The sequence below is a fragment of the Erpetoichthys calabaricus genome, chromosome 5 (genome assembly GCF_900747795.2).
Source record: "Erpetoichthys calabaricus chromosome 5, fErpCal1.3, whole genome shotgun sequence".
Classification (NCBI taxonomy): domain Eukaryota; kingdom Metazoa; phylum Chordata; class Cladistia; order Polypteriformes; family Polypteridae; genus Erpetoichthys; species Erpetoichthys calabaricus.
The window spans coordinates 229,766,553-229,793,163 of NC_041398.2; the positions used below are offsets into that span (position 1 = coordinate 229,766,553).

A 26,611-nucleotide genomic window follows, 5' to 3' on the forward strand; every position below is an offset into this window, starting at 1 on the left:
GAATACGCAGCACTGACCCTCTTAAAATTGAAGTAAAATAGTCTATACATCATATTCATCACTTCTGAGGTTTAATATGTTTGTCACGTCAACACACATTACAATAATGGGTCGGTGATGTGAATTATTATATGCATGTGTCATTATTGAGCTTGTTGCGCTGCATTTACCTACCCGTTCTCTCTTTTACCAAATAAACAGGAACAAGTGTTTTCCGTTTATTTCTGAACAAGAGAAAGGGGAAAAAAAAGAGAGGCTCACAAGGGTTTAGTTCCAAGTGTGCAATTTAAAATGAATCCAAATCGCTGAACAACTGGAAACTGAGTTTTGAAGCAGCATTAAAAGTGTTTTATATACTGTATTTGGTGCAATTTGCTGGTGTGATTGCACAATTTATCCTTGTCAAGACCTTAAATGCAGATTATGTGTTCTAACTTCTTATGTATTGTGTGCCAAATGGCTAATTTTATTTAAAGCAAATATATAATTTGTGACCTAGAAAAAAAAAAACACTAAAAGAAAAGGGCTTATAATGGAGCAAAGAAAGTTCTGTTTCATTCAATTGCCTCTACAAGATCTAAAACAAATGTCTCTCTGCCCAGCTGACTCCTGATGTCCTCCAAAACAACACAAACATGCTCAGAGAAAAATGCGTTGCAATCACAATATTAGTGCACAGAAATATAAAAAAAGGAAAAAGAAACACAAAATGAATAAATGAGAAAAAGGGAGTCAGAATGACACAGCCTGGCAATCATAAGAGCAATAACTCCATTTAAAGGAAAAATTACCAATGTCACTTTCACATGCTGATACACTTGGCCAAAGTAGCTTGGCTACCTTGCACCCTAGGAGATAGCAGAAGATAATCAGCCATACAAATCAACATTAAAAATGTTTAAATAAATAACTGTCTGTCAGATATATGTGCCTGTCAATCACTGAGAAATAGCAAAGGGATATGTGGTGCCTTGCTGGGGTCTAGTTTTATGGGCACAAGAGTGAAGGATTTTGAGTGCTTTCCAGCAGAAACCCTAATATTTCCTGCCAATACTAGTCAAGATGACAGCGACCAACCCAAACACTAGTAACATCACCATGAGGCTCTGCTCCAGCCCTGATTCTTCATGTAAGTTATCTATAAATTCCTCAAAGAAGTCACAGTTCATAACAAGTGCAGGAGCTAGATATTAGGTTTGTGCAGTATACCGGTACTGGAGAAGTACCAAAAAACACAAATTTGAAAACAGTACAATACCAGCATTTTGGGATTTTTAGCACTGGAAGTAAACGCTAGCTTTCCTCTCAATCTTTCACAGCCCTTAACATTTTTAGAAAAACATCTGTTTCATAGACTTTACGAAACAAAACTACACGTTTTGACACAATTAGGACTTCATGGCTATCAACAAGGAAGTGGTGCATAGTGTGAAATGACGGTGTGGTGCACCAGGGAGGCAAGCAATTTTATGGCACACCAGGGTGGCTAGGGTAAGTCGGGGGTTTTTGGAGTTTTGGTACCGGTACTGAGATCAAAAAGCTGGTATTGATACCAAAGTCTAAATGTTAGTACTGATCCAACACTACTAGACACACTGGCAATGTTAAAATCTGATCCACCTTTTTTTCTACAAATATTCCATCATCAAAAGATGATATTCATGGTTACCCAATCCTTGCAAATTTATCTCTGTTTAATTTTGTTACAGTGCTTAACCAATCACTTAACAATACTTATCAAATTTTATTTTAATTTGTGTTTTTTGTTTTGAACATGGTGTTTCTTTTGTATGCATGTGGGCTCAGTGCCTGCCTGCCTGCTAACCTGTAATTTTTTACTTTTCTCCTGCATAGTTTTTACCTTACGCATCACAAATTCATATACATCTAAAGAAGTCCTGGCTAATTTTGTCAGTATAAAAATGTTTTTGGCTGGTTTGTTATTTACTTTCTTCAGGTTTGTCAAGACAAACTGTTCATAAACCCTGCTGCAAAACTCTATAATAATGTGTACAATGATGTGTAAAAAATGAAAATGTTTGCCTTTTTTACATTTTTTGAAGAAAAAATATTTGTGCATCATTTCACAATACTGATAAAGATGCATTTTGCATTTATTTATACTACTAGCTTAAGTACCTGGCATTGCCCAGGTATATTACTAGGACTGGGTTAAGGAAAGAAAGCAAAGGTTTATGTTTTGTTTATATGTTGACCCTGTTGTTATTTGGTCCAAATGGATTTCAGAATTGTGGTAATGCTTTGCTGGGTTGTAACCAGTAACACCGTCATGTCGGACTGATCCTCTTAATTTAAGGTAGATGGTTTGTAGTGTTTAAATTATGAAGCACTAGTTAAGCAGTAGTTAAAGAACAACCTTTTATTTCTCTTTTGTGTTGTGCTACACTTCCACTCTTGATCAAGGGAGGAGTGGTGGCTCTGTGACTAAGGATCTATGCTGGTATCTGGGAGGTTGCTGGTTCAAATACTGTTACTACTAGAAGGTATCCTACTGAAAATTGTTCCAGGGTGTCTGTCTGTTTAACAGTTGACTCTGCATTCTGACCACCAAAATGTGAATTTCCCCTTGGGATTAATAAAGTATGTATGTATGTATGTATGTATGTATGTATGTATGTATGTATCTATCTATCTATCTATCTATCTATCTATCTATCTATCTATCTATCTATCTATCTATCTATCTATCTATCTATCTATCTATCTAAGGTCATGCAAAAAAACAATTTCTCCTCTGTGATTAATAAAGCATATCAAAATCAAAAATAATCTCACCCAACATGCCCCTGCAAAAGTGCACAATACTTCTTTTTTATATTATAGTAACCTGTTCAGATGTTTTACTTGCTCTGTGCCTGCAGATGGTACGGGTGTGCAGATTGTTGCAAAAATAAATAAATAGATAGATAGATAGATAGATAGATAGATAGATAGATAGATAGATAGATAGATAGATAGATAGATAGATAGATAGATAGATAGATAGATAGATAGATAGATAGATAATACTGTATATACTCGTGGATAAGTTCTCCCGCAGATAAGTTGGGACTTGATTTTACTGTATAATTTCTGGTATTTTATAATGTCGGTTGTATAAGTCGAATACAGAAAACTCACGCTATTTGTCCAAGAGATTATGATATGCTAACGCCCACCTGATAGAGTAACCATGGAGCACACTGCCTTTTTTTTTCCTATGTATTGTGCCTACGTGACCACACGGTAATACCCAAACTATTCCGAAGCGACGTTTGCACTGATTTGTGTTTTTTGTATCTCACACCCTCATACTCCTTTACCAGAAGAGCATCCCTTATCTACGATGGAGCGTTCAATCAGAAGAAAATATGCAGCTGGTTTTAAATTAAACGTCATTGAAGCAGCGAAAGAAATTGGTAACTGTGCTGCTGCAACAAAATTCGATGTGACTGAGAAACTGGTGCGAGATTGGAGAAGACAAGAAGATGGACAAGTGTCGCATTTTTGAACATGCATATAAGGGGTCTGATTTTATGATCGATTTTTCGGGTTTCAAGACCCGACTTATATGTGAGTATATACGGTAAATAAAAACACAGAGACTCTCAGGGTCAATTTTTTGGGTTCCAAAGTAGTCTGTCTTGCCCTTATGTTCCTAGAGGGCAACTATTCAAAATTTGGTCCAGATCACTTAAAGGCAGTAGAGTTGTATGTTAACTTAGCAGGCCCTGCATTATGTAAACATCAGAAACCTGTTGTGTGGTTTAGTCTTAGTATTTAAGGTCTGTGGCTGCATTGGCATGATCAAAACAGCTCTCCAAAGAAAGGCTGTTTATGCCTATGAGTCTGAGATGGGTTTTAAAAACAATTTCCAAGACATCTGTAGTCAATCAATAAACTGCCCATAACGTTCTCTACCAAAACAGAAAATTTCAAACCACCTCTGCTCTGTTCAGGCAAGGTTGTTCCACTTATTTCAATTCAAAAGCTGAACAAAAAGATTTGCAGAAAGTCTCCAAGAACCCCAGGATAGCATCAAGAGATTTATAGGCAAGTATGTCTCAGTAAATATCAAACTGTATGAATTATCAATCTAAATTCGACATTGCCCTACATGCAAGGTCAGGAAGGAAAAACCCTCAGAAAACTGATTCCTAACCTTAGTTTGCCTGATAACCAACAGGTGAATAACAGTACAAATGGAATAATGTATTCTGTAAGGTAGAAACAAAATGCCACATGCCATGTTTGAACTTCATATCAACTGTAAAGCACGGTGGTGGAGACATTATGGTTAGGGGCAGCTTTTCTGCCTCTGGGCCTGACCAGACTATATTGCATAAATATCCATGAATTTCACATTTTACCATAGAGTATACCTGAAGAGGATGCGAGGTTTTCTTTTAAAAACATGAATCTAAATGGTACATGAATTTACTTTTTCACAGCAATGTATTTAAGTAAGCAGAGTGTTTTATCCATCCATCCATCCATTTTCCAACCTGCTGAATCCAAACACAGGGTCATGGGGGTCTGCTGGAGCCAATCCCAGCCAACACAGGGCACAAGGCAGGAACCAATCCCGGGCAGGGTGCCAACCCACCGCAGGACACACACAAACACACCCACACACCAAGCACACACTAGGGCCAATTTAGAATCGCCAATCCACCTAACCTGCATGTCTTTGGACTGTGGGAGGAAACCGGAGCGCCCGGAGGAAACCCACGCAGACACGGGGAGAACATGCAAGAGTGTTTTAGGCGAGTTGAAACATAAATTTACTAATCATTTCCAGATCCAAAATACTTCCACTTACAGTAAGTACACATTAGAATATCTTTTTTTCAATAAGTAGAATAAAGTTTGCTAAATTGCACTAATAATCTGGTATAAACAGAAGAACAAAAGAATTCCGAAAACCATTTAAACATGGGCAGATTACAACTAGTGAAACCATAGGACAGACTATTCTGACAATCTCGTTCCTGGAGGCTCTTTGTTTTCCTAACAGATAATGTTTTACTAGCTGTGTTGTTCTTTTCTAATAATTTTTTTTTGGAATTGACCAGCTTCTTTAGTTTTATAGGAGCAGGCTCAAAAACTAAGATCCTGCTCTCTACAACAAGCCTTATTTAAAGTCTATTTGAGAAACATTGAAGATGGCTGTTTCAAAGCACTACCTGAGGCCTGTGTCAACTATGTGGTAGCCTCCTTCACATGTAAAGGTTATCCCAGTTTATTTCTACATTGAGAACACATGTGAAAAAAACTTAAATATCACAGAAAAGTAAACTTGCCAGTTTCCCAGGCTAAGCATAATTACCAGAAATTTAACTGGCTTGGCATACATATAAGCAAACAAAAGTTTCCAAGTAAACCATTCAAATGTCACAGTATGTTCAGGTAACATATACCACTGTTCATACTACTGAACTCAAGACACTTGTCAATGACACAAAAAAATCTAGCTTACTCATTTTCAAAGACCAACTATTTATAAAGTACCTGAAAATCTGCCAGATTTAGAAAAAAAGGAAGCTACTAACCATCTAATACAAGAGTTAAATCGGTAAGTATGTTTGCTACCAGATGTAGCTATGCACTGCCTGTTTCTCAGATACCGTTTCTTTTAAAGTGGTTGAGTACAGTATATCTGGTCAGGACTGCAAAAGCTGTCAGGTGGGAACTAAACTAAACTCAGCTTTCTGGAGCAACAAAAATGTATTATCATGTGCCTTTGTATTGTATTGCATTCTTATTGCTTTGTATTGCCTTACCCATTTTAAATATGGAATCTGTGAATATAATTAACTTGGGAAACTGTTGGAAGGACCTGCTACATTTGAAAGGGCAAATTCTATTAAATTCTACTCAAATTGATGGGATAGATAAATGTTACAGTTTCTTGGCTTATGAGAAAGACCCTAATATGAAACAGAAACTCCCATTCGTAACAGGGTCCTCTTCATAAAAGCTAAGTGACCAATTATGTGTAATTAACAATTCACTGAAACTTTGCCTTAAACACTTCTTTAACAGGTGGTTGTACAAACTTATGTAAAACACTCTGAGGTAACTAGGAAGATGTCAAAATAATATCACTTTTTTCTGTCCTTTTCATAAATTGTTTGAACTGATAATAGGCCCTCTGGCACTGACAGGCAGCCAAAGTCAGGGTTTGTTTTATATCATAATATGTATGAAGGTGTGCACCAATTCCCCAAGGAAAATAATTTAGTTTTACTGAATGTTATCTAAAAAGCCTTCATTTAAAAAAAATACATTATAAATAAGCTTGCTGTAATTTTATTAGAGAAATGATATACTATGCTTATCTTGCTTTTTTTGAATACCTATCCGGCTGCTTTTAAATGTCCAGGTGTCAGTGTGTTAATATTATTTCATCTTATAGCAGTAAAATCTACAGTATGCTTCAATGCTTTTGAAAAATATCTAATTATTCTGCATTGTTGCACTTTATTAAAAATGTGGAGTGCCGTTAAAAAATGTACTGAAATTACATTTCACAATTTTCCAAAAGAACACCCTGTCCAAGGAAAGACATTCAGCATTTTGAACAAAGGACACTAAATGGATAATTAAAATTCTTGCTAAAGTGAAACTCTACCCAAAGGAAACTTTTTTATTTTGCATTTGTTACATCTTTAATATTTCATGACGGCAGTTTTATAAGATATTAATTTGAAGATGTCAATTTTTGTTTATTATTACATTTAAATTACATTTTCCTTTTTAAATAAAACTTCAGCAAAATCAAATTTTAAGACTATTTTAATTGCACTACCATCACATATAACATGGCCACCATGATGTCTTATTGTGTGTGATTCATGTGCCTAATAACCATAAAGCATCATAACAACTAGTCACACAAAATAACAGTGTTCATGTAGCCAAAATAAAAAGAGAATATGCCTCCTTTAACCTGAGCAGGATCACAGGGAAGCTGAAGCTTACCCCAGCAAGCAAATAGGACAAGGCAAGAACAATCCCCGGACAGGGTGCCAGTCCATCCCAGGTTGAGAACACACACAGGTTGAACACACGCACACATTTGCACTAATTCAGCATCAGGAATGTCTTTGGACTGTGGGAGGAAACCTGAACTCCTGGAGGAAACCCATGTAGACACAGTAAGAACATGCAAAGTCCACAAAGACAGGACCCAGGACGGACACCCCAACCTCCTTGTTTAGAGGCAATAGCACTACCATTGCGCCACTGTACTGCCCTTATTAGTTAATATATCTTCAAATGGTTAGAAATGTAACTAAATGATAATTCATATATTGGTAGTCTATAGAAAATGGATAGATGAATCTTGGTGACACTTTATACTAGCTTTATTAATAAGTCATTACATAGTGCTACTTTACATCTTTACAATTCATTTATTCGTCAGTTGTTGACCTTTTTGAAGTACCTAATTTAAAGTTGAAACTATTTATCCATTATAAAGGTTTGTAAAGATTTTTTAATGAACATAATGAAAGTTATTATAAAGTCTGTCATTTTCTAACCCGCTAAGTCCTGAACAGGGTTGCAGGGGGTGCTGGGGCCCATTCCAGCTAGTACAGGGAGCAAGGCAGGAGCAAACCCTGGACATGATGCCAGTCCATTGCATGACAAACATTAACACACACACACACACACACACACACACACACACACACACACACACACACACACATCCACACACATACATAGACACACAAGGATAAATTTAGGATCGCCAAGTGTTACCCTGTACTTTAGTCTTGGATTACAACTGATTACAGTACTGAGTCAGGCTTCAGAGTTCATAAAAATATGATAGTTTATTTTGTAACTTCTCAAAACATTTTGTTAAACAGGATAGTTTTGTTAGTTTGAGCAGAGTTGCCATGATTAGTTTTATATTTTTTAATGACTGGTTTAGTTCTACAGCAGCTGATAGATTTAGATCTAAATTCCTTATGGTCATGAAGAAGTAAATTATAGTAATACCTACTGTTAAATAAATGCATATGTTATGCAGACTACGCTGTGTTCTTGCTCTTGACTTAATTAAAAAATGCAGCATAAACTACTAATGTAAAAGTAAAAAACTGCAAACTATGCTATATTTTTAATAGTTTTATGGTACTTTTTTAATTTAAATTTGAGGTGTTCATTTCCTAAACACCTTTAATAAAAATAAAGAAACAAAATTTGACTTAATTTTACTGAATGAACTTGGTTATACTGGAATTTTCTATATGCAGCTTTCTTCAATTTAAAACCCTTAAAGACAACTTTCCCACAGAGGTGACAAATATAAAAGGTAAGTATAATGGTGGATAAATGGATAAAACATAGTTCAGTACCCAGCCAGACCATTGTCTGCATAGAATTTGCAAGTTTTCATAGTGTTTTTGTAGGTTTTGTCTGAATACTACCCTTACCAACCAGGCTAGGGTAAATGGTAAATACATAAATCCAGGGCCACTGTACAATGGCTGACTGTGCGCTGACCCACAACAGTAATCCCAAAAGACAATTTCCCCATGGGGATTAATGAAGTACAGTTTATGAATATCAATAAAATGGTCCAGCTAGTGACTGCAATGTGTCCATGAGTACACCCTAGTAATGTAGGTAATAATGTGTGTTCTAAAGTTGCTTCCTACCTTGTACCTAAAGCTGCAGGGACTGGCTCAGTCTCAGCACAATCCTGAAGTAACTGAGCATACCATTGCAAACTGTAATAAAGCAGCTTTGTAATTTATTTATTTATGCATCTACTAGGATACCCTGCCACATTTGTAATATAAGATTCATTTGTATAAGAAATTCACAAGCTTCCAGTGTTTTAAGAGAACTTATTACAAATGTGGTTAAATTTTATGTCTCAACTTTAAGAAATAAACTGCAAGAGGATTTAGACACTGGATTCTATTGTTACATTTAGATCATGTTTTATGATAGAATTTCCTACTGAGATCCTGAAGGTAACATTTCTTAACCATCTTAATCCACTTCTGGGTTACAATGAGTCACAGCCAATTTCAACAGACCTGGGTGCAAGATAGGGGACATTACATGCCTGGGAGCAAGTTCATCACAGGGCAGCTACCAGAAAATGTGTAAACCTTATAAGAGAGCAACATTTTAAAAAATGATATTGAAAGATAGTGAAAGATAAGGAAAATTATTAATTATCATGTACAAAATAGATTCATAAGTTAAATCCCTATCACAATGAATAAAAAGCTTATTTAGAATTTTATAATTAAAAAATTTAAAAAGATGGAAGCCCAAACAAAAGTAGAAGATGCCTGGAATGAAAGCTGTAGTCACACAGGATCCTAGAAATGTCTTTCAGAACCACTGAAAGCCCATAACATGTTGTAGAAGAAAACTGACAAAATACAATTCCAAGTACAACTGGCCAAATTTAAGTTAACATACACGTTGTTGTGCTAACTCTCTACAATGGGTAATCTGGGAGATTCTGCTGCTTCTCTATTTTGAGAGAAGCCAGCTGAAGTGGACAGGGCATATAGACTTCTAGATATTCTGGATGGATCTGTTGCAAGCCTCTGGAAATTCCCTATCAGAACCTGGAGAAAGTTACTAGAAACAGGGTGACCTGATTAGACTAGCTAGGCTTGTTGCCACCATAGCCCTTACCAGGAAATGTAAATATAATGTTAGGTGACATTTTTATGATGAAAAGGATTATGGTAATAATGTAGAATAAAGCTATGATGAGTAAAACAACGGAAGACTAAAATAAAGCACTTACCAGTTAACAGAGCATGAAAATGCAATCCCCTTTCTTTATCTTCATGAGAGCAAACATCAAACAAATAGGCTTTGATTGGACCATCAATAAAATCTGCTGCAAAGTCAAATAGGACTACTCCAAACATTACAACTACTATGGCCCAGGTCCTCTTTATAGATTTCTCTGTTACAATAGCTGAAAGAACAAGAATAATAAAATGAAATTAAACTCAATAAAATGATCAAGTAAACATCTCTGGTGTTTGAGGTAAATATTAACTATACCTAAATATATAGGTGAAAATTTTACAATAAATGAAAATGGGAAGGCAGTAATTCTCAGACTCAGTGTTTAGTATTACTTTTTTAAATTAGATCTCCCTGAAAATTGTGAAAGTCCAAACCCAGTGAAAAAGTAGCTGAACTATTCTCTAAAATAATTGGAGAGGACTTCAAATCAGACATCGAGATAGCAGCAGCTTACCGCATAAGTGGATCGAATACATCAAAACCTAGGACTCTCATTGTGCGCTTTGAAAAATGACAATTTAAATTACATATAATGTTACTTCTCAGACAGAAACAAGAGATTATATTTGAAAAAAAACACATTCATATTTTCCTTGATTTCTCACCTTAAACAGCTGCTAAACATGCTGCATTTTATAGCTTTAAATAGCGTTTATGGAAAGCCGAGATCAGATACAGCCTCTTGTATCCTGCCAAACTGAAAGTGGACATGCAAAGCAAGTTCTACATTTTTACTTCTACGGAGGAAGCAGAAAATGAGCTAAGAAAACTGATCCCAACACTTTTTGAAATATGATCGTGAGTCGCATAAGGCCCTGGCATGGCAAAGAAGATCTTACCTGCTGTTTCATCTGCTTGCAATGATACTGGTACCGTAATTATACATCCTATTTCCTTCTCGGACACTTTTTTTTTTACGTTTTAATTACAATTATATGCATGTCTGTGTGTATGCGTATTTTTTTTCATAGGGAACTGTTTAACGTTATCTGCTTATCCAGGGCTACTGTTTAATCTCATTCCTTGGGTTTACTTTCTCAGGACTGTTTAAGAATATATTTTATGGTTATAGTATTTGGACTGATCTGTCAATGTATATCTCTGTTTTAATCCTTATACACTGCTTCTGGGGGGGTTGTTTTGTTTTGGACGTGTTTGGTTTATGTCAGACGACTTGGACTTTATGAAGTGTGATCTAGCCTCACGTGGGGAGGCAAATAGGAGGGGTAGGGGGATTTGGGGGGTGGGGTAGATAAAGAAAGCACGCTATTTATAATCTATCCTTTTAATCCTCATAATTGTAAGAACCAATGTAACAATAAGTTTTATGGCAATAACTCCTGGAAAAATTGGAACTTAAGGTCAAAGCTATCTTATGTAACAATTTGCTATCTTAAATTAAGACTACAAAATGACAGCAACGTCTCCATGACCAAACAATTAACTTTATGAGCTGGAATGTTAAAGGTCTCAATCACGAATTGAAGAGACAGAAAGTATTCTCTCGCCTAACAGGTCTAAATGCTAAAATAGTTTTTTTTACAGGAGACCCAGTTATTAAGCAAGGATCCGTTTCGGCTGCACAGAGACTGGACTGGCCAAATATTCCATTCCAGCTTTACAAACCTAGACGTGTGGGAATTCTTATACATAGAACAAGCTAGATAGGGACTTCATCTAAAATGTATTTGAATCCATTCCCAATGTGAACACTCATAAAATTATAATGGCTGGTGACTTTAATTGTGTTTTAAATCCAGACCTAGATAGGTTTCTTGCCACAGGGGTGCAAAAACACTGCAAAAACAATTACACAGTTTGTAACCGATCACAACTTATCAGACCCCTGGAGATTTCTAAACCCAAACTCAAGAGCATATTCCTTCTACTCACCTTATCACTGTTACTCAAGAATTGATTATTTCTGCATAGATATCAATTTCTTGCCTACGATTAAATCTTTTAAGTACAACACTATTGATCATGCCCCTTGACTTTGGAGCTGAGATGACTACGCCCCACATACTCATCTCACAGCTGGCATCTTAACCAACTTTTATTAGCAGACGAGAACTATACAGAGTTTATATCCAAGCAAATCATTTTTTTTTAGAGACAAATACATACTCAGAGGTCTCCGCAGGAATACTCTGGGAAACTTGGAAGGCTTTCTTAAGAGGACAGATTATTTCATATCTTTGCCACAAAATTAAATCGGAAACTAAGAAGGTATCAGAGTTACCGTATTTTTCGCACCATAAGACGCACTTTTTTTTCCCCAAAAGAAGGTTGGAAATGTCTGTGCGTCTTATGGTGCGAATATTGTATCACAGACCATGATGTGTAATACCTGACAAAAGTCGACATCCAGGGCTAGAGGGCGACAAAACTCACTGTTACGTTACAGGCATTCCCTCTGTGCTTGGAGGAATGTTAGACTCATTGACTCGGCATCTAATCCTTGCGTGTGCGTGAGTTGCGAAATCTAAACAAATATAAACAAAGGCAAGATAGCGTCTACATCTCATGAGGGAGCGAAGCGCATTATCACTGAGTTGGACTCTGGACTCGATAGATTACCAGCCGCTGGACTACTTCAGGCTGTTCTTTCCTGAAGCTGCCTTTCAGCTACTGTCAGATGAGACAAACAGGTATGCAGAGCAATTTTTTGAATCGAGGGCTGTGCTTGCACCGCATTCTCATTTTTCAAACTGGAAACCCACAACAAAACACGAGATGAAGGGCTTTGTGGCATTACAAATATAGATGGGACTAGACTGGCGATATAACTTCAGGGAGCATTGGTCCAAACGTGCTTTGTCCCCTGGTGGTTTTGGACAGGTTATGTCGCGTGATGATAGGTACGTGGTGCTGCAAAGTAATTGTGAGCAACTGAGCTTAATAAATTCTGACACTAGCGATGTGGAGTTCTTGGGGTTTCCATAAAACTAGAAGAATGCTTGAACCTTAAAGTCTCTCCTTATTTGTTAATGACAGTGATGATGTTTCTTAATACCGCTGTTGAATTTACATGGTTGAAATATTATTCTGCTATATTTTATTAAACATATTAGTGCACCATTTGGTTCAGAATATTTTTTTTCTTGTTTTCCTCCTCTAAACCTAGGTGCGTCTAATGGTCAGGTGCGTCTTATGGTGCAAAAAATACGGTAATCAGTGAAATTACCAAAACAGATCAAGAACTTGCCAGGTGTTCAAATGAGGCACTCATACAGGCTTTACATACAGAAGTCAACCGCTTGACAACTAAAGAAACAGAACAACTCACTTTTAAATCAAGACATCCTTACTATGAACATGGAGAGAAGACTCATAAGATTTTAGCTCAACAAATCCACAAACAGGAAGTTTGCAATGCAATACCAGTAATTACCAACACAGATGAAGACAAAAATCATTGACCATAAAATATAATGCACATATTTAAGAGATTTAAATGTTCTTATATTCTACTCAGTTTAAAGAAGACAAGACACAACGTAATGCGTTTTTGGATGCATTACAGTTACCACATCTAGATATTCTCAGTGCAGGGGAATTGAATAAACCTCTGGCACTATCAGAATTACTAGATGCTATAAACTCACTTCAGAGTGGGAAAGCAGCAGGCCCTGATGGCTACCCTGTTGAATTTTATAAAAAATTCAACATTTACAGAAGCTAGAGACAATAAAATTCCACTTCAAACTTTTTGCCAAGCATTAATTCCCATCTTTCCTAAACAAAATAAGGACTGTGCATCACACAGACTAATCTCACTTTTGAATAATGATGTTAAGATACTCTCCAAAGTTCCAGCTAGAAAGATTGAGAAAGTGCTTCCTTCAGTAATATCACAAGACACAAACTGGATTTATTAAAGGCAGATACTTAGCTTCCAGTCTTCAACACCTGTTTAATGTAAAGTATTCACATACAAAGTGTAACACCCCGGAGATATTATTATCGCTGGATGCAGAAAAAGCATTTGATATGGTTGAATGGAACTATCTTTTCACTACAATAGAGAAATTTGGGTTTGGACCGAACATATGTGCATGGATCAAATTACTACATACCAGTCCAGAAGCTTCAATTTGTATTAACAACAAACAAGCTAGAACGTGGTACTAGACAAGGATATTCCATTCCCTTGTCACCACTGTTTTTTGCAGTAGATATTGAGCTACTGGTAGTTCACTGTTGAAATGCTTATAAAATAAAGGGGATTATCAGAGAAGGACTTAAACATAAAATTTCACTATATGCAGATGATATGGTACTGTATATATCAGATCCACAAAATTCTGTGCCTGCAGTCGTAACAGCACTAACAGAATTTCAAAAGATTTCTGGTCTCAGAATTAATTTGAATAAAAGTGCGTTCTTTCCAGTAAACTCTCTAGCACATGATACTAAATTGGACACCTCCCTGTTTATCATCACAGATCAATTTAAATACCTAGGGGTAAACATCACAAGTAAACATAAAGCTCTTTATCAACAAAATTTTGCTGTCTGCATGAAAAACTTAAGCAAGACTTGCATAGATGGTCTATCCTTCATCTCACTTTAGCTGGAAGAATTAACATTGTTAAGATGAATATCCTTCCTAAGCTTCTTTTTCTATTTCAAAGCATTCCAATATACATCAATAAATAATTTTTTAAGAAGTTAAATTCAATCATAACCTCATTTATTTGGAATTCAAAACATCCACGTATCCAAAGGGTGACCCTAAAAAGACCTAAGGCAGAAGGTGGAAAGGCTCTACCTGACTTTCAATTTTATTACTTGGCGGCAAAAATACAAGCTATAAAAACTTGGACATTGACACAAATAGATGAACATAGACAGGCTTGGTCCACAATATAAACAAAATCCTGCAGTACTTCTTTATATTCCTTGCTTTGTTCCCCAATAAATACAAGTTATCGCCAATATACTAAGAACCCAATTGTGCTTCATTCACTCAGAATATGGAACCAATGTAGAAAGTACTTTAAGATAGAGAAGCCTTTATCTGTGGCACCTCTGCATGATAACCACCTTTTTCCACCCTCTCAAACGTAAGCAGTTTTTAATGTTTGGAAAACATTCAGGATTAAATCCTACGAACAATTACACTTCAAATTTAACTTTCCAGCAACACATTTCTTTCACTACCTTCAAATTAAAAACTTTGCTAAACAAAACTTGCCCAATTTTCCTCACCTCCCACCTAATTCTATTCCAGAAAAAATATTGATCAGTCTTGAGGACTCAGACAGCATTTCTGTAGTATATAAAAACATTTTAAAGTCCCTCCCTTTCAAAGATCCCAGAGTACAGTGGGAAAAGGATCTCTCACTCAACATTTCAGAAAAGGAGTGGAAGGCAGCAATGCACAGAATTCACTCTAGCTCCATATGCGCAAAGCTTACAGTTATTCAACTTAAAATCATCTATCGAGCACATCTATCTTGTTTAAAATTGTCCAAAATGTTTTCAGGGCAAGATCCAACCTGTGAATGTTGCAATCACGTTCCAGCCTCATTGGGCCAAATGTTTTAACATCATTTTGAACCAAAATCTTTAAATGCCTTTAGACAGCCTTGGTGTCACAATCTGGCCTAATCCATTAACAGCTATGTTTGGTGTACTACCAAATGGGCTTAAAGTGGAGAAGGACAAACAGTAATTGCCTTTACTTCACTATTGGCACGTAGACTTGTCTCGCTCAACTGGAAGAATCCTAACTCACCTCTTTTAAGTCAGTGGGTAACTGATCTTAAATATTATTTGAAATGGGAAACAATCAAATTCTCACATACGAGGATCTGTGCAAAACTTCTTTAAAACTTGGAAGGTTCTAATCAATAACACTGGTGTTCAAAAAATATTTTTTGTTTGCTTCTGGGAACTTCAGAGCAGCTCTTTATTTAGTTTTTTACACTGATTTCATATATGAAATCAGAATTAAGCTAGCACGTCAGGTTTTTGAAATATACATCATTGACGTTTTCACACTTTTGAACATCAATATAATATATTAACACGATATGTGAAGTTTGTACTATGTCTCACCAAAATTGTTTTGATGCGTTTATTCTAAAAACAAACCAGAAGACGATGCCAGAGACACGTTAAAGAATATTTATGTCAATTTACCTCAATATAAAAGTGAGGTGAGCGTGCCCAAAATTATTGGAGGCACTCGCTTTTGAACTTGTACAGCACATCCGTCTCTCTTTGCAAGAACCAACAGTAGTCACCCATCATGCCCAGAGTGAATTTTCCCCAATATCAGCTTCCCATCACCTTTATACAGTATCTTGATTAAATTTTTCCCCATGCTCATCTTTGACATCGCTTAGATTTGGTGGAAAAAAGTCGAGATGAGAATGTAAAAAATGCATCTTCAATGACATTCTGGCTTCCGTAAGCTAATATACTTTCAGCATATTCTCCACAAGCTCAGTATAATTCTCTGCTCTGTGACTGTCAAGAAAATTCTGGACAACCTGCACGAATGAGGGTGCTGATTCAGTTGGCTTCAGTTTCTTTTTGAACTCATTGTCAAGCATCAGTTCACGGATTTCGGGGGCCAACAAAAACACTTTTCTTAATTTTGGCTTCACTTTCTTGAGACCAAACTTATTTCTTAAATGCTGAAACGCATCATATTTACTGTCCAGTCACCCTAGTTGTCCAAGACCTGGAATATCATAACTAAAAAATGAGATGTGCTGGATGAAAACGGTTTTCAGATTTGGAGTCAGCAAGTGAAATTTGTTAAAGTACAGGTGAAAGAATCCCAGTAGCAAAATGCTTGTTGACCAGTGTAACATTTTTGAATAAGCATTTAAATTGAGGAAGCAGATTCTCTTCCCTTTTTTATTTATTTATTTGTTCATATTTCTAAAGTTTTACTGTGTTGGCCTAGTTCTCTTTCTCATGGGTGGGGGTTGATTTGTCTTGAACTTATTCTATACAAGCCAGTAAAATTTTACAGAACTGTTTTTTGCTTTTAATAAAATCAATAAAATGTTTAAAAAATGTTCTCTTCAATCAATTCTAATAATAATAAAGTGAAGGTGAAAGGTGAAAAATAACAGAATGTTCACTGTTCCTCAATACTGTTCTTCAGAGAGCAAAGTGGCTCTGATTTCATTTTTTTTGTTAAAAGGGCACTTCTTGAGTTTAACTATCCTTCTGTAATCAATGTACAATTAATTTAAAAATTTGATCTTTTTTCTTGCAATCCCTATTTATATCATACTCTTCAGAACACCAGCATATTTAAAGTCTGTTTATTGGTGCTTGGGAAATAAATGAACACTATACAGCTGAAACACTGGATCTCTTACCTTTTTTCTTTTCAATGTACAAATAGCCTTTAAGGCAACGGCACAGTGACTCAGCCCTTCACTAACTGCATATAAATATTATTATTAGAAACTGGATAACCAAAACATCTAAAGGATTAATGTATTGTTTTTGCCACAGTTCTGTACTACAAACAAGAACTTTAAAATCAGGAACTAAAAGAGTAAAACTACTTAAAATTGTTTTGAGAATAAGAAAACTCCAAGAGATAACAGATCTATATTTAACTACAAATTATTTTGAAGGTGAGCCCCACACCTCCCATTTCCCACAACATTTATGTCACATTATAAATACAGGCATTTTCGGTAGAAATCCGTAGTCCGGGTGCCCAAGACAACCAGTTTATAGGACTCACAAAGCCCGGTGAACTACAACATAGAAAATTCTTCACTTGGGTGTCGCCTTATAGTGTGTCAGACTGCAGTAACTATCGTCTAACATGCAGCCACTAGCACATAGAAACTCTCCCTGGTTTAATGAAAACACTCGAGCTCTTAAATTAGAGTATCGAAAACTGGAGCGCAAATGGAGAACAACAAAGCTACATGTCTTTCAAATTGCATGGACAGACAGTGTTAAAAATATAAAAAAGCTCTGTTTAAAGCTCTCTCAGAATACTCTTCTACAATAATAGATAGCAATAATAAAAATCCTTGGGTACTGTTTCAAACAGTCGATACATTTAACAAATGGGAATTCAGATCTACGGTGCAAAATACCAACAGATATTAGAAGTACAGAATTTATGAACTTCTTCAAAAGACAAAATTAAAAATATAAGATCCCAGATCTCAGCATCACAGTACAAACCACATACTAGCTTAGCAGACCCTGTCTCAACATTGCATTCAGCACTTTAGTAATTGTAATCCTGTAACTGAGCAGGAAGTCTTAACTTCTAAAATTAAACCCACTACTTGTTCCCTAGATCCAGTGCCAACAAAACTAGTAAAAAGTGCAATGGATGTTCTTGCAGTGCCTATTCTTAACATTATTAGATAGGCACAGTACCTGATGCACTAAAAGTGTCAGTCATTAAACCATTACTTAAAAAGTCAGACCTAAACCCACACATACTAAATAATTATAGGCTTATTTCAAATTTACCCTTTCTCTCTAAAATACTAGAAAAAGTAGTCTCCAATCAGCTTTAGTCACACCTTATGCATTATAATTTATTTGAGAAATTCCAATCTGGTTTCCGCACTGGTCATAGTACAGAAACGTCACTAACGCTGGTTTTAAACAACATTTTGATATCCTCTGATGAAAGAAACTCCACTGTAATTATGTTGTTAGACTTAAGCACAGCATTTGACACCAATGACCATTCCATTTTACTGAACAGGCTAAGTAATGATGTTGGGGGTACAGGCTTTGTGCTCGCTTGGTTTAGTTCTTATTTATCAAATCGATTCTAATACGTACAGAAATGTGCTGACAGTACTCCATCATTATACACAGAAGTTCAATATGGTGTTCCGCGGGGCTTAGTACTGGGACCTTTACTGTTTTTACTTTACATGCTTCCACTGAGATCTCTCATTAGGAAACATAATGTTAATTTTCATTTGTATGCAGATGACACCCAGTTATACCTTTCATTTAGATCAAATGAAGTTTCTCCAAAGATGTCTTTAATTAGTTGTGTTAGTGAATTAAAGGAGTGGATGGATTAGAACTATCTATCTTTAAACACCAATAAAACAGAGATGATAATTATTGGAGGGAATGATGCTGATCACAACAATATTTTGTCATCATTTAACTCCGTTGAAATCACCATTAATTTTACCTAATCAGCCCGCAATCTAGGAGTTATCTTTGACTCTAGCATGTCATTTAAAGCACACATTACAAAGTTGTCCAAATCATGTTTCTTCCATCTTAAAAATGTTGGGAAATTAAGGCGCTTTCTAAATAAACAGGATTCTGAGAAATTAATTCATGCATTTATTTCTAGTAGGATTGACTACTGCAATGCTGTGTTCACTGGATGTTCAAACTGTTCTTTATACAGCCTCCAGTTAATCCAAAATGCTGCTGCAAGAATTATTACAAGAACAAGAAAATATGAACACATTACTCCAGTTCTTAAATCCTTACACTGGCTCTTGGTTAACTTTAGGGCAGTTTTCAAAATCCTCCTTTTAACATATAAAGCATTAAATGGCCAAGGTCTGGCTTACTTGTCTGAACTTATCATGACTTACAAACCAGATTGCACATTAAGATCTCAAGATGCCGGTCTGCTTATAATTCCAAGAATTAATAAAATAAAAGTGGGAGGATGAGCTATTAGTTACCGGGTCCCTAAACTGTGGAAAGGTTTGCCTGCTACTATAAGAGATGCCCCTTCGATCTCAGCTTTTAAATCCCGGCTGAAGACTCACTAATTCAGTTTAGCACACCCTGACTAGAGCTGCTGATTAACTGTACAGACTGCATCTCTGTTGTTAGTCATTAGCACTAAAACATAAGTAATATGATAGTTCTAATTTTACTAACCCTCACCTATTCTGTTTCTCTTTTTGGTACTGAAATGTGGCACTTGGTGCCACGGCCCACCTGCCAAGTTGTTTTGCCTGCCTAAGGTAAAGTCATCCCTGATGGAGGATCGCAGGAATTGTGCGGTAGAGGAGGCATTTCATTGGATTAGCTGGTTCAGCGCTGTCTCAGCCGTGGAATGGCCAAATGGGGGAGGCAGCTTGATGGCCGAGGTCTCCAGGACTCTAAACAAATCCAAATCATTTTATGTGATATCATCTACTGTTAAATTCTGCTCCGTACTTGTAATATTTTTATTTTTATACTGCATTGAGGATTACTTGTATTCTGTTCTGTGTATTGTATTGTATTGACCTTCTTTTTGACACCCACTGCACGCCCAACCTACCTGGAAAGGGGTCTCTTTTTGAACTGCCTTTCCCAAGGTTTCTTCCATTTTTTCCCTACAAGGGTTTTTTGGGAGTTTTTCCTTGTCTTCTTAGAGAGTCAAGACTGGGGGGCTGTCAAGAGACAGGGCCTGTTAAAGCCCATTGCAGCACTTCTTATGTGATTTTGGGCTATACAAAAATAAATTGTATTGTATTGTATTGTACTGTACTGAGCAGTATTGATAAACTGTGCAGCAAATCTTTAATACAAGCAACAGAAACGGTAGCATGAGCTGTAAAGTTAGACCTCTTATATCATTGAAAGATGCCGAGAAATTAGTTCATGCTTTTGATTTCAGTCGACTAGATTACTGTAACGCAGTCCTCTCACGACTACCCAAAAAAAGACATAAATCGTTTGCAACTAGTGCAGAATGCAGCTGCTAGAATCCTAAATAGGAAAAGAAAATCCGAGCACATTTCTCCAGTTTTGATGTCACTACACTGGTTACCTGTGTCATTCAGAATTGACTTTAAAATTCTGCTTATGGTTTATAAAGCCTTAAATAATCTTGCTCCATCTTATATATCGGAATGTCTGACACCCTATATTCCAAATCGTAACCTTAGATCCTAAAATGAGTGTCCAAGAAATCCAAGAGCAAAACTTAAAAGAAGTGGTGAGGCGGCCTTCTGCTGTTATGCACCTAAAATCTGGAATAGTCTGCCAATAGGAATTCGCCAGGCTAATACAGTGGAGCACTTTAAAAAACTACTGAAAACACATTATTTTAACATGGCCTTCTCATAACTTCACTTTAATTTAATCCTGATACTCTGTATATTCAATTCATTATAATAACTATTCATGGTGGCTCTAAAATCCGTACTAACCCCTACTCTCTCTTCTGTTTCTTTTTCCGGTTTCTTTGTGGTGGCGGCCTGCGCCACCACCATCTACTCAAAGCATCAAGATGTTCCAACATTGATGGAATAAAAGCCAGAAGTCTGCATGACCATCATCATCAAGTCCTTCCATGAGAACCCTAGCAAAGAGAACTGTTTCATTTATGTTAGGTAGAATGCCCAGAGGAGACTGGGCGGTCTCATGGTCTGGAACCCCTGCAGATTTTATTTTTTTCTCCAGCCGTCTGGAGTTTTTTTTTTTGTTTTTTCTGTCCTCCCTGGCCATCGGACCTTACTCTTATTCTATGTTAATTAATGTTGTCTTATTTTAATTTCTTACTTTGTCTTTTATTTTTCTTTTCTTCAATATGTAAAGCACTTTGAGCTACATTTTTTGTATTAAAATGTGCTATATAAATAAATGTTGTTGTTGTAAAGCAACTGGGGCAGTGAGGGTAGTAATGGCAATAGTTAATCAAATCTTCTCAATGTTTACGGTGATATAAGTAAGATAATTATCGCATACTTGTTATGGATTAAACAAAAGATGAAAGTACAAGGCAAACCGTTCTACTGCTGCTTCAACTCACCAGTTACGTGTAAAAGGGATCATAATTACAAGTGGCATTAAGACAAAAATAAATGGAAAATAACCTTTCAAATATGGGAAGAACTTTTTCAATAGATTAAATAGGGGCATATTCCGCAATATAGAGAGGGCTGCAGGAAGGGAACAGTATTAAAGCCAAATCAGAGAGAGTACTGCACTGTATGCAGAGAGAAACCAGAAACCCATTATAAAAAGCTGCCCTTTGTTTTCAGGCAAAACTAATTTTAGTATTGAAAAAGTCAGAAAGAACAGTAACATTACAATGTTTACTTTACTAGTCATCCTGTAAGATCTAACAAATGCTGATGCTGTCGTGAGTCATTTCATGAAATGTACAACTTAGAAACAAAAATGTACATACACTGATGCAGCAGGAAACTCTTTTCAACTGACCTGGCTTGCTACTATTAAGAAAATGACTTGAAACATTCAGCAGCTTGTTGATTACATATGATGGCCAAAACTGTCGAACAATGCTCTCAAAGTTCTACTCCTTGAAATGCCTTTATATTTATGTTGTACTTTTAAATTACCTGTTGCTTGGTTGTTAACTGTTACCATTTAGTGCTTAAGAAATATACTACCACTATATCCTGGTAATGTTGTTCAATTTTTATATTAAAAATCCCTTTAAATTTGTATTGAAAGCAAGTGATTTGTATAATTATTAAGTAAATCTTACTTAGTTAATTAAAAGCTGTGGAATATGTTTTTCACTATACACTGGATTCTTTGATAGGTAAAATGTAGATATATACTGTAAGATATACTATATATATACTATATACTATATATTCTGCGGTGGGCTGGCCGCCTGCCCGGGGTTTGTTTCCTGCCTTGTGCCCTGTGTTGGCCGGGATTGGCTACAGCAGACCCCCGTGACCTTGTAGTTAGGCTATAGTGGGTTGAATAATGGATGGATGGATATTTATTTATATATATATATATTAATTAGATATGGTTGTCTATTGTCAACCTTAATGTATAAATACTTTAATTAGAAAACCTTTTAAGGTAAGAGTGAAGGTTTGTTTTGCACTTTAGTGGTTAAATTTTAATTAATACCTGGATGATTTTGAATTTAGTATAATTACATTTATTAGAAATGATCACAATATTAAATAATGATAATAATCAAAGTAAATGTGGTATATATTTCTTTTGTTGATTAATCTGTGGAAAGTACCTTGAATTGCATGTATCAGTATGACATGTTATATAAAAAATAATAATTATTATTATTATTACAACTATATGCAAAAATCTACACTGTACATTTATACATAAAAGTAAGGTAATGCTATAAGACAAAGATTAATGTGTGAACATATCAATTTCTTAATTTCTTTGCAATTATAAAGCATCCTTTTTACATAAACTGAAAATATTTTTGATTGTATTTATTGCATAATTAAAGTCTGCTCAATACTGTGTACATACTAACTGTAAAGCCTCTACTTTTTCATTTTATAGTAAGATACATTAGGTAAAAACTGACAGCTTAGGTCTCCTGTTCAAAAGGTTTGTCCTACTAACAAGCCTTACAAGCACTTCTCTATTTCAAGGAAAGGTCACTTGCAAAAGAAATACTAAAAAAAAGCAAAGCTGTTGCAAAATATAAGCAAGATTTAACATGCATCAATGTAGTAGAGAAATTGTAATAGAGTGGGCTACACACATCTCTGTTGGCGATTAGCCCATATTCATTTGTCTTAGATTGTTGATACATTTGCATAACCCTGGGGAGCTGTAGACAAAGAAAAATGAGACAGACTGTATTCAAGGGGATAAAGATCTGACTTGAATTCTGGCAGGACCAACTGAAAATGTAATACAATACTAATTAACATCAAATGTTATATCAAGATCATGCATTATTAAATGTAAATGCAAAAGAAAAAGTAGTGAAGATGGAACAATTTCTAACCTTGTGGTTATGAAGAGTGAAATATGACAAAGTAGAAAGACAAATAAAATACCTAATTAAACACTAGGATAGCGGAAAACAAAAAATGCATACCTTAGAAAATCATACATTTGAATAAAGCATATTTTTCTTTAGTCGTATACACATATATGGACATCTAATTGTCATAAATTGCCTAAGTTAGTTGTTAATAAGTTAAATATATTTATCATAGACAAATATGAATTCATGGCAGAAAGAATAAATAACTAAATTTACTTTTACACAATATGGGCAGACATGTACATGACTTAATGTAAGACTTTAGAAGGATATGATGTTTACAACACTGGTGCTACTAGTAAACCTTCATATGATTGGTTCCTTGACCCCACATGACTAAGGGGTAGTGAAAACAAAGAGTAAGCCAGAGGTCAGGCTGTAAGTCCTTTGATTTGTTTTGATGGGATAATGTCAGACTTTACTTGTGGGACAAATATTATATATATACAGTATATATATATATATATATATATATATATATATATATATATATATATATATACATACACACACACACACACACACATATATACACACACACATACACATATACATACACACATACAGTACATACATATCTTGTCCACCCCTAATCTCACAAATTTACATTTCAAAAATAATGTTATTCCACTTTCATTAATATATATTTTAATATTTATGAATATTTTTAATCCAAACATTGGGATAAATCTTTGTTCACTTAAATTAACTGAGAATAGCTCCAGTTAGAAATTTGAATCCTTCAAAGCTGTGTAGAGTGAATTAACTTAAAAAGTACACAGATTGAAAAACAAGTTATATTGTCATTACTAAATATGTTATTATCATCATTATCAAATACAAGTGCTCAGATTCTTCATGTAGCACGAAGGGGTACTTTGAGGACATTATCTAGACTCCCCAGTTTAAATAAACAAATGTTAAAGCTAATTCACACAGTTTGATATTTTACAATTAATTGGAAGCAATAATGATAATTCAGTTTTTTTTGGTATTCTTTGTGGTAATAAGCTCATTTAGTTTAATTACTTAGACTTAGTCTTACATACATTTAGAAAGCTACACAAACTCAAAACATCATTATATATATATATATATATATATACAGAGATAGATAGATAGATAGATAGATAGATAGATAGATAGATAGATAGATAGATAGATAGATAGATAGATAGATAGATAGATAGATAGATAGATAGATAGTATCTAGCTTTGTTATATTATTATTATTATTATATGTATACATCTGGGTTAACACTTTGTGTAATAGTTTGCTCTTATTTATGCTTTAATTTATGTTTTTTATGATTTATGATGTTGCTGCAGCCAGTGCGTTTCCTATTAGGTATCAATAAAAAATATTATTTTATTTAATATAAATTATAATTTAATTTTAAATATTAAAAATAACAATGCTAATTAATAACAATAGGCTGTGGAGAGATACATTTATATGTGGCAATTGGCTTTGGCTATTTCCTTACTGCTACAAATCTAACAGAGAAACTCTTAATTAGTTAAACGTGATTGAGTCTGCTGCAAGTCCAGTAAAAACAAGAACAATCCATGTAATTCACCCCCGAACATTAACTGTTCTTTTCTGGTGGATTAGTAAAATTCTTAGAATTAAACATAACAGGCTTTTTGATGCAGAATTTATGATTACAGCCAAATAATAAATAAAGAATCTTTCTTTATGCGTTTGGATCAAATAATTCAATAATCACAAGCATCTGTTCTATCTCTTGTAGCATCTGTCTAGCTTGCCTTGCTTTATGGCACTCAACACTCTTAGGACAATTGAGAGAAATAAAATCCTTCAGCTAGGTCTAAAGTCTTCTCCAAGCTGGCTGTGCCTTGTACACCTCCCGTAGAAAGCACCCAGGAGATACCTTAACTACATGCCCAGACCACCTCAACTCTGCCTACTCTGAATCCAGAAAATGGCAGTTCCACTTCAAGGTCCTCCCATATTGCTACACCTCTAACCCTGACATGGAACGTGGGCCCAGAAACCCTACAGAAGAACCTAATTTTGTCCAGTTGCACTTGTATCAGCTCGTTTCCCCATTGAAAACCCTGTGGCCACACGCCTTCACAGCAGCACCACCACCACTACTATGCACTCACTAGCCCAAGGCTCACTGTTATTATTTTAAAATCTTGCACCACCACTTCCTTGCTATACTACACATCCTCTCTAATGTGCAAATATACTTTATTTTCCTAAAACAGGCAGAAGATGTTGTGTGCAGTGAAAATCATTTATTTTATAAAACTCTTAATACTTTTTGAAAGTGTGGAGTGGCTGATAATCATAACAAACTGACTTGTCATAAGTAAAGTGAATGTGCAGCTTGTATGCAGAAAGTACAACTATACGACACTCCATAATATCATACAAACCAGCATGACTAGCACACAAATATTTATTATACATTTTTTGTGGAATTAAAAAAAATAATTAGCAAAGACCATACTTTATTTCCAAAACAGAAATAAAAGAAAATATTTGTCCTTTCCAGTTTATAGCTAATTCACTTATCATTTTTAATATGAGTCACTGACCAGTAGTAGTACACTAGTAGTCACATACCAACAAACACATAAGTTCATTTTTAGATGGAAACAAATCACCAGTTAAAAATGCATCTATCTGAAAGCAGTGTGATTTAAAATTTTCACAAGTAATGCAGAATAACATGAATCTCCCTTAAAGGAGTAAAACTACAAATGCTGTTTTGAACACAGAAACACCTCAGCAGGGATGATTCAGATTCAAAATTCAAATGTAAAGGATACGATTTAAGCTTAATGCAAAGTTTACAGGCATTGTTTTGTACCACTGGGTACTTCAATTCCCTGCCCAATAATGGTTTGTGCTGAGTTTGCACAATGTTCTATACTATCGTTTCTTTAAAGATTATAGAGACATGCACTTTCATTTATTCTTGTCATTTTCACAGAGTTAAGTGAATAAAGATTGATGAAGGATGTTCAGTGGCCTATTTTCATCAAAGCTTTTCTTATGTTCTCAGATGACTTTTTATAGTGCAAGCACAGAGTTCTTAC

At 35.3% G+C, this 26,611-nt stretch overlaps 1 protein-coding gene across 1 annotated transcript in view; it reads right to left on the reverse strand.

Annotated features, from left to right (window-relative positions):
- slc45a2 (solute carrier family 45 member 2) overlaps positions 1–26,611 on the reverse strand; it is a 75,105-nt gene that overhangs the window by 40,697 nt on the left and 7,797 nt on the right. The window contains exon 2 of the mRNA XM_028803036.2: positions 9,794–9,970. Within this exon, the coding sequence (XP_028658869.1) occupies positions 9,794–9,970 (177 nt within the window). The remainder of the gene's footprint in view (positions 1–9,793; positions 9,971–26,611) is intronic.